This window comes from Nannobrachium achirus (genome assembly GCF_963921795.1).
Source record: "Nannobrachium achirus genome assembly, chromosome: 20".
Classification (NCBI taxonomy): Eukaryota; Metazoa; Chordata; class Actinopteri; order Myctophiformes; family Myctophidae; genus Nannobrachium; species Nannobrachium achirus.
This window is the reverse complement of record NC_137827.1, coordinates 2,401,771-2,412,088: the sequence shown is the minus strand read 5'-3', so window position 1 is coordinate 2,412,088 and position 10,318 is coordinate 2,401,771. Positions and strand designations below refer to the sequence as shown.

At 42.6% G+C, this 10,318-nt stretch overlaps 1 protein-coding gene across 1 annotated transcript in view; it reads left to right on the top strand.

The window, feature by feature from the left end:
- Positions 1-3,884: 3,884 nt before the first annotated feature.
- The window catches only part of fbxo33 (F-box protein 33), a gene marked incomplete at its 3' end in the record, with an annotated part of 35,091 nt that continues 28,657 nt past the window's right edge, over positions 3,885-10,318 (top strand). Inside the window, exon 1 of the mRNA XM_080750227.1 lies at positions 3,885-4,606. Within this exon, the coding sequence (XP_080606353.1) occupies positions 3,936-4,606 (671 nt within the window). The 5' untranslated portion in view covers positions 3,885-3,935. The remainder of the gene's footprint in view (positions 4,607-10,318) is intronic.

The following is a 10,318-nucleotide window of genomic DNA, read 5'->3' as shown; positions in this document are numbered from 1 at the left end:
ATGCACTTGTCTTGAAGTACCAAAGGTTAAGGTACTCCTTATGCAGAAGTTTTCACACTAAAATGACAGCCAAAGACAAGTAGAAATATTCTGAATGTCCTCAGTACAGTCGATAAGAACTTTTATGAGCAGGCAATCTGTCTGTACAAAGACACCTGCAAGGGGAGGATTTGGCTTGACCAAATGGACCAGCAATAGAAGGTCCAGGTTCAAGTCTTTTGAAAATGACAGATCTTCAAGTGCAATGTGTTGCAGTATGACACATTGTGAGCGTATATTCAAATGGCCAAAATTATTTGTATTCATTGTACTGTAAGTTAAGAGAAATGTTTTAACTTCTAACCCCTACCAGGTGTTACAGCTGGTATGTTTTGTTGGGCTTAACATAATATAACCTCAATGAATGAAATCAAGTCATTGATTGAAGACATAAAAGAAACACAACAGGCAATACAAATCAATAAGAAAATGTAAAATAAATAGTACATAACTTAGCCCACAGGAAAAACACACAGGCATTTTAGCCAGTGTACCCTTAGTCTGGATGTATAGCGTGAACTGCTCATAAGGGGGCTTGGAAGTGCCACAATGATGCCATTAGTAGATACATCCAAACATTTCATGAATTTGAACATTAATTTTGGTTTCTTAAAAGTGCTTTAAAAGTCCTCACTCCAGCAGTGACAAACGTCTCACTAGCACCGCCCCCTCTGGGTTTTTTAAGGAGTATTCTCATAGCATCATTATATGCAACTTGCAGCCTATGCATACTAGATTTCTTGTAAGATGACCATAGGTGAGCAGTATAGAGCGGTGTGCAATATGTCTTAAACAATGACACTTTCACTTTAGTAGAACATTTACTGAACTTACGAGCAATAGTGTTTGCTTGAGCATACAATTTTCTACACTGTCATTTGATCAGTAATTAAGTGACCATGGTATTTGATTCTATTCCAGACTTCCAAATTATTGCCAGATAATTGTCTGGTAAATTGCACCGTGTGGGCTTGTATCAATGAACTATTTTAAAATACAACTTTCTTTAACCCTCCAAAATGAAATGAAGGCAAACGTAAGCACCAGACAGAAGGATCAGACGCTGTATGGTTGTAGGCCTGTTGCTGATTGTGTCCACTTGAGGGCGCCAGAGACCATAGAATAAAAATAGACATCCTGACTGAGGAGTTGACGATCAAGTAACACGTGCGCAACCATGTGAGCACTTCCGCTTTCTCTTCAAAATAAGATGGAATTAGTGTAACGCTAGTTATGCTACACGCTGAACGCAACGCGAGTGCTTCAGCTCTGCTCTTCAAAATAAAATAGTTTAATGTTTATTTAATGCTGTTTTACTGCGGCCCACAGATCTACAAGCCCACAATGCATCTCATTGTGAGCCATTTGAATAGCTTAAACCTTTTCACGTCAGGGACCCCCAAATTGATACATAGCCTATAGGCCTATATGGACCGGACCCCATATGAAAAGATATGCCAGGGACCCCCATATGAAAAGATATGCCAGGGACCCCCATATGAAAAGATATGCCAGGGACCCCCATATGAAAAGATATGCCAGGGACCCCCATATGAACAGATATGCCAGGGACCCCATATGAAAAGATATGCCAGGGACCCCCATATGAACAGATATGCCAGGGACCCCATATGAAAAGATATGCCAGGGACCCCCATATGAACAGATATACCAGACCCCAATAGGGAAAAAAAAATAAAAGGACTCAGGGACCCCCATATGAAAAGATATGCCAGGGAGTTTGGGTTGTTTGTGTTTCGGCCAGATCTTTCATTCTTTTTTTCTATCTTTAAAACATACATGGGCAACTGGTGGCCCGGGGGCCACATGCAGCCCCCACCTTCACTTAATGCGGCCCACAGGTTGATATTGGAGTAGTGAATATATATAATTGATTTCAGCTGTTACAATTCCAAACATGGAAAAATGATCAGCTTTAATTACTTCAGTCTATATTAGTAGCTAAAGGACTAGTAAAATGTTATTGTATTTTTTATGTCCAATGTATTTGTATTTAAGTCCATAAAGTTAACATAAGAACATATAAATGCATTTGAAATTTTAAAACAAAAGAAGAAAAAAAGAACAACTTTTCGGGATTCCAATAATTCAAAAATAGCAAAAAATAGCATTTCTACGAAGCGTTTTGAGCTTGTAGATCTGCTATTTTTGCTATGTATATGCATTGTGGCCCTCTGGAGTGAGTGTGAAAATGTAGTGACCCTCTCCAACAAAGTTGCCCACCCCTGCTTTAAAAGGTTTAACGACATTCTGCTTGAGATGAGAAGAATAAATATAAAAGGTGAAACGTGTTCCAAAATAAAGATCACGTGTTGGTCCATCAGGTATTTATTTATTTATTTAACCTCTGTTTTTACTGCACACACACAGACCACCGCAGCGCCCTCCAGCGGCGCATGGTGGTATGGCAAAAATACCAGCAGTGTTGGACCAAACCAAATGAGACAACATCGCTTGAAACATAATCAATAAGAGACGATCAACATCGAAATCTCCGATTATCGATTAGCTGGACATCGCAGAAAGGATCGAATCAGCACATCGCCGCAATGAATCAATGGATGCTGAATGAGTGTCGTAGGGATGTGACGCCCCCCCCCCCCCCCGGTCATAAGAAGAAATGGTATGGTCCTGGTAGTACTGGAGTCAGCGTTGCCAAGTCTGATTATTATAAGCGACTTTGGACTTGTTTATAAAGTGTAGCTGTTTATTTTATTTATTTTTTGGCCTTGCTTCAGATGAACCACTTCAAACCAACCCAAACGCTTGCGATGCGACACCTTGTGCAGTTTGTAGATCGACTATTTGAAACGTTTTATAAGAATGTTACAACACAAATCTCGCATTATAGGGTTAGGGTTAGGAATAGGATAGGGGGTGAATAGCCTACCTAATGCCCTTTTGCATTGTTTTTTCTTCTTCCTTTGTCTGTCATTCAATGTTATGAGTTATTAAAAAAAGATCTCAATTTAAATAAGGTGTACCCTTTTAGTTGACCTTACCACTGAACTGTACTGTCATGAAACTACCTTTTGGTATGCAACTTCTAATACATTCTTCAATCAATCAATACCAGTGTCACACTCACAACATAGGCCTACATATTCATTTGGGGGTCCTTGACATCAGATCGATCCAATGGTCTAAAACAGTGGTTCTCAATCTTTTTTGGCTGGAGTACCCCCTTACACTGATTTCCGAAGCCAAGTACCCCCTTCCCCCTCAACTACAGCTAAATTGACCAAAAGTCCAGTTCCAATGTCAATATGTTCAAAATAAAACATAATGGCAAATAAACATTGCTTTCTATTCAATAACTGACTACTAGTCACGTTATTGATGGTTTAAATGTACAGATGAGCAGGTTAACAAACTCTGTAAATGTTTTATCATTAACCATAATAGTTTTTCTCTCGTACCCCCTGGGGTACCCCTAGGTGTACACATACCCCCATTTGAGAAACACTGATCTAAAACAACAATAGACAACAATAATGTTGACTATAACCTGCCTAGGGGTCCATTCGGTTCCATGTGTAGGCCTATTGTGATGTGTACAGTGCAGTGAGTGCAGTGCACACTCCCAGAGTGAGTTACTTTATTCTCACAGACCCTGGCCGCTGGTTGATCTCCCCCAACCTGGCAACAGAGCAGATCTATTGAAGTCAGGCTGTGTGAAGCAGCAGCAGTGTGTTTATGTGTGTGTGGAGGAGGACAACCCGACCAGGAGAAGATAAAAACCTGGATAAAACAAACAACACACCGTTAAACTAAAACCTGCCGCCACGAAGATCCCCACCCGACCCGATCCCCCCCTCCGGCCGGTCATAGCAGTGATCTAAGCCCGGCGTAGAGGTGCTGTTCCCCGGGTCCTGATGTCCCTGTGCTCCGGGGGAGCAGTGATGGCCGAGGCTCTGCCCAGCGAGCTGATCGTCCACATCTTCTCCTTCCTGTCGGACCGGGACAAGCTGCGGGCCTCGGCGGTCTGCCAGCGCTGGAGGGACTGCCTCTTCTACCCGGCGCTGTGGACCGAGCTGCGGCTGAGGGTGCCAGGAGGTTCCGGGGGTTCTGGAGGTTCTGGAGGTTCCTCCTCTGGAGGTTCCTCTGAAGACTCCCAGAGGCTGGAGTTCCTCATGCGGAAGTTCGGCTCCTTCGTGCGGGAGCTGCAGCTGGAGCTGGCCCCGGCGGAGGGCAGCCTGGGCCCGGTGCCGCCGCACGGCAAGGACCGGGGAGACGGAGGAAGCTCCGGAGGAAGCAGCGGACCCCCGGACAGCCCGTCCCCGCCTGGCAGGCTCTCCTCCTCCGCGGACAGCCTGGTGGTGTCCCCCGGTCCCCGGCTCCTCTCCTCCTCCGCGGACCCCGTACTAGCGTCCCCTGTGGACCCCCTAGTGTCCCTGCCTGGTGGTGGTGGTCCCCGGCTGTCCTCCGCGGACCCCCTGGTGTCCCCGACTGGTGGTGGTCCCCGGCTGTCGTCGCGCTGTGTGGCTGCCATGCACACCTACCTGGACCAGCTGCTGTGCGTTCTGAGCAGCACCCGAAACAACAGGTTCATACATTTATACTTTATGGTTTTATTTACATTACTCTGCTTTATCAATGAAACAACAGGTTCATATATTTATACTTTATGGTTTTATTTACATTACTCTGCTTTATCAATGAATGAATGAATGAAAGAATGTTTGTTTGTTTGTTTGTTTGTTTGTTTCGAACATGAAAATACGACAAAAGTAGAATACAAAATAATACACAATAATTGATAATGATGCATTAAAAACAATTAAAACAAAAACGACCAAAGGAAAACTGCAGAGAAAATATTGCACAGTAATAATTATAATGATTTCAATAAGATTAACTGTTTGAAAAGGAGTAGCAAAGAATCCTGTGTTTATTTACAAAATCTACTTAAATCTGTTTTCTATCAAAATTACATATTATTTTACAATAAACTGAACTATACTCTGTATTTATTAAAGCCCTAGTATAGCTGGCGCAGGAAAAGTCTTTACAAAAATCATAATATATATTATGTTTTCTGATTTATTTCCAAAATAGCCGATCTACAAGCTTCTAAGTGCATCCACCATCCCCCTCCCCCCACCTCCATAAATAGTTTAATTTCCATATTAATGTTTTAATGACGTATAATTATCCATGAAGCTGCAATGTTTACATTCTAGTTGGTGCGTAGCTGCTATGCTATGCTAGCATGGCTAGCCTAGCCTAGCTATAAACAAAGCCAGTGTCATTAACAGTTATGTAACTCTGGGCTAGCAGCCATGCTAACAGGGCTGCAAACACTACTCACATGTTTTACTCGAGTAAAAGTATCAATACTGTAATGTAGAAGTACTCTGTTACAAGTAAAAGTATCAATACTGTAATGTAGAAGTACTCTGTTACAAGTAAAAGTATCAATACTGTAACGTAGAAGTACTCTGTTACAAGTAAAAGTCTGGGAATTCAAAATGTACTTGAGTGTTTCTCAACCACTGTGCCTGGGGACCTTTGGTGTGCCCCTGAGAAGGGTCAAGTGTGCCCCTTGAAACTGCTTGAAAGACAGATATTTTAAAAATGATTTAAACTAGTGAAAACAGCCGATCTACAAGCACACTAAAAGTGCTTGTAGATTGGCTGTTTTCACTACTGTTGTGCGACAGCCTTGTATGATGAAGCAGGGCTTTACTTTGCGAAGAAGAAACATACAAATTTGAAACTTGGAGATACAAGGTTTCTTCCCGACAGTGAGGATATTTACACCCCCGCATTATGTTGGTGTGACCATGGATTCTTGGGACATGAAAAGTGTGCCAATGCAGAAAAAAGGTTGAGAAACACTGGGGTACGCTACTGTAATTCCAGTACAGATATTAGTATTGGTATCAAAATGTACTTAAAGCACCAAAAGTAAAATTACTTGTTATGCAGAATTTTCCATTTGAAAGTTTTCAAATGTATACAAATCTTTTGAAAATAGCAGATCTACAAGCTCTTGTGAGCTTGTAAATGGTAAATGGTGCATTTATATAGTGCTTTTATCCAAGGCGCTTTACATAGATTGTGCATTACATTCACCCATTCACGCACACATTCATACACCGATGGTGGAGGAAACCATGCAAGGCACCAACCAGCTCACCGGGAGCAATGTGGGGTTCAGAGTCTTGCCCAAGGACTCTTCGACATTAACTCAGGGGGAGCCCGGATTCGAACTGGGAACCCTTCGGGAACCCTCCGTGCTCTAATAACGGTTTCTCTACCTCTGAGCTATGCCGATCTGCTATTTTCAAAAGGCCGAAATGTATATACGGCTGAAGTGTTTAATAATAATAATCAATATTCAAAGTAACTAGTAACTAAAGTTATTAAAATAAATGTGTAAAAGTATAATATTTGGATCCGAGATGTAGTGGAGTAGAAGTTAAAGCATTGAAGATTGGAAATACTCAAGTAAAGTACAAATACCACAGAAAAGTACAGTACTTAAGTAAATGTACTTAGTTACTTTCCACCACTGATGCTGCTAAGCGTTGTGTTATGTATGTACAGTATGTGTGAAATACTGCATGTTTACATTAGCATGCTGTACGACCATGAAGCAGGGGTTGACACTAAGGTCTGTCACAATTATTACATAATCGTGATTATTTGACATTATCACAATTATTTTGTCACAATCGTCATAATCGTGAATGTTAAAAAAATTCTGAAATAGTGGAAATAGCCGATCTACAAGCTCACAACGCGTCGCATCCACTGTCAAAGTTATTTTTTTAAGTATAAAGTTGTCAAATATGTCAGTAATTTCTTTGTATATTTAGGTTATGTGTCATATCTCTACCATGTACAACTTCAAAGCCTAAAAGCCAAACAGAAACGTAATTATCAACGACAAAAACACAATTAAATCATTAATCGCCAATTATTTGAGTGACAATTAATCGTCATGTAAAATGTCACATCGTGACATCCCTAGTTGACACTAAGGTCTCAGAGGTACTTGCCCGTCCGGAAAGTACAGGTTATTTTCTACTTGCCCAAAGTGCATGGCCACTTACCCCAAAAGTAAATCGCCCTTTAGAAAATGTGTTAAAATGTAACACTTCTCATGCCTACATTTTAACCTACATAGTCATGATTCACACGGGTTCACACGTCACGTACGGTATGCGATTATTCCTACTGTAGGAGACGGTGTCGCATACATTAGAAGGCGCGGCTTGTGATTGGCTGGAGCGGAGGTCTGGAGCGCTCGGCTGTGGTCACTTGGACCGTGTGGGTGTGAATGTTAACCTCTATGCCTAAACCTAAACCTAACCTCAGTAAAACTATGCCTAAACCTAACCCTAACCTCAGTAAAACTATGCCTAACTCTAACCCTAACCTCAGTAAAACTATGCCTAACTCTAACCCAAACCCTAACCTCAGTAAAACTATGCTTAACTCTAACCCAAACCCTAACCTCAGTAAAACTATGCCTAAACCTAACCCTAACCTCAGTAAAACTAGCCTTAGTGTCAATGCCTGATGAAGGAGACATAACATTTGTATTACTGTAAGCTGCTGTGTGGATATAAATAATGAACTCTATGAATGAATAATTCAACTGTAAATAATAATAAACTAGAAGCAGTGCTCTTCCGAGCACAGGTCTCCACCAGGCCGTGCGTCCTGGTGGTGCTACTGTATAATAGGCCAATGTAAAAAGGGTGGCATATGTTCTTCACCTTAGATCTTTCATGGCAATCGGACGCTGCATGCATGATTTCAAGCATTGTGTTCCAAAAATGTGTTTTTCTAAAGTCTACCTGCTGGTGGCGCTATAACAGGACAATGTTAAAAAGGTAGCATTTGTTCCTTGACCTAGTGGGAATATGTGTGGCAAATGTCACAGTAATCGCAAGCTGCGTTGATGATTTGAGGCATTTTGTTCAAAAACGGAGCAATCCTGCAAACTTTGGAAGCTAATATTAGCCAATCAGGATGGAATGTGAAATATCAGACGGATTGGACTTGATCACATGACTATAGAGATACTGTGTACCGATTTGCATGATTTTTGGATAAAATCTCAAGGAGTAATATCCAAAAATGTGTTTTACATAAGTCAGGCCAAAGGTGGCGCTATAAAAGGCTGATGTGAAGAATGCAGGGCAAAGGTTTATCCTTAGCCTCTAGGGAGTGCGCTTACAAAGTTTGAAACTGATCGGTGGAGTTATAGGTAAAACCACAAATCGGGCTGTTACAGCGCCACCATGAGGCTGATTAAAAAAAAATTAAGTGGCATTTCTTCCTCGGCCTAGTGGGAACGTGTGTGCGCGATTTCATGATAATTGCACTTTGCGTTTGTGATTTGAGGCATTTTGTTCAAAACGGCTCAATCCCACAAACTTTGGAAGCCAATCTTAGCCAATCAGGATGGAATATGCAAAATCGGACAGATCCGTGTCGATCACATGACTGTCGAGATATTGCCTACCGATTTGTAGGATTTTTGGACAAAATCTGTAAGAGTAGTGCACAGAAATGTGTTTAGCAAACATCGGCCACTAGTTGGCGCTAGAAAAGGCCCATTTGAAAAATTTAGGGCAGAGGTTCTAGATTGGCATCCAGGGAATGTGTGTGCTCACTTTGGCAGCGACCGGGCCAACGGTGACTGAGATTTGGCGCTCACAAACTGCGAGGACGCACGGACGGACGGACGGACGGACGCACGGACGCACGCACGGACGGACACACGGACGGAGGGGAAAACATACTCTCCCCTCAGCCTTCGGCTGGTGGAGACAACAATGGCATCCAAGGAGCAGTCCTATGTTTGATATGCAGTGCTGTAAAGCAAGGGTCTTCAACAGGGAGTCCGGGATAAAATAGTACCTTTTCCACTATTATACAGTATACTGTATGCTTATTATATATGTTGTGCCTGTTTTGATTGGAAGCCTCCACTGATGTTTTGTGATGCTCGTGTGTGTGTGTGTGTGTGTGTGTGTGTGTGTGTGTGTGTGTGTGTGTGTGTGTGTGTGTGTGTGTGTGTGTGTGTGTGTGTGTGTGTGTGTGTGTGTGTGTGTGTGTGTGTGTGTGTGTGTGTGTGTGTGTGTGTGTGTGTGTGTGTGCGCGCACTGTGCAGTCAAATAGCTTTGCTGTGTTTTTCTTTTGTATACCCCCCCCCCCCCCCCCCCAGATAGGCTATGTAGCATTGGTTTCCATACAGTAGCATCAACAACAATGCAGCGCTGTAGCTGTACTGTAACTGTAGCTGTACTGTAAATGTCCCTGGGGAGAATGATGCTTTTTTGTAGCTGTGCTGTAGTAGCTGTAGCGGTAGCTGTAACTGTAGCTGTATTGTAACTGTGACTGTACTGTAACTGTAGCTGTAACTTTGTGCCTGGGGAGAACGATGCTTGGTTGTAGATGTAGCTGTAACTGTAGCTGTATTGTAACTGTAGCTGTAACTGTAGCTGTAACTGTAGCTGTATTGTAACTGTAACCGTAGCTGTGTCCCTGGGGGAAATGATGCTTGGTTGCTCTGACCTGCTGATATCAGCATTTCAAGCTCTTGATAACGTATGCTTTTTTAGCTCCCCCCCACCCTCCCCCCCCTGTTGTGTCATATAACACAGTGGTCCTCCTCAACCTTTTCAGACTGTGACCAACGGACCCCCACAAATAATCATATTTCAACTGGGGTAATATATTCACGCTTTTTTATGCCCGTGAGGAGGCAGGCTGCTGCATTCTGAACAAGTTGTAGACGCTTCAGTGACGTCTGCTCAATGCCAGTGTATAAAGAATTGCAATAATCAAGTCTGGATGAGATGGAAGCATGAATAGCCATCTCTAGTTGATGACTGTTACAAACCTACCTTAGCATTTAGGTTTGTTCAATGTAGAACTCTCTCTGCCACACACAACACGCACGCACGCACGCACGCGCACACACACACACACACACACACACACACACACACACACACACACACACACACACACACACACACCCCTTCTCCTAGCTTCTGTCCAGCACAGTGACAGCAGAGTCCTGTGTTTACATTGTTGTACACTGTAGTGTACAGTGTGGCAGCCTTCCAGAAGCTTGTGGTCTGGTCTCTGCTGTCTCTGTCCTGCTGAGAGCAGTGAAACCTGCACAGCAGGGCTGCTTCTTCAATAATGATGCTTTTCACATCATAGACTAAAAGCCTTGTTGATAACGAGGCCTGTTGTTTGGCCTTGTCATTATTATTGTTACATAATC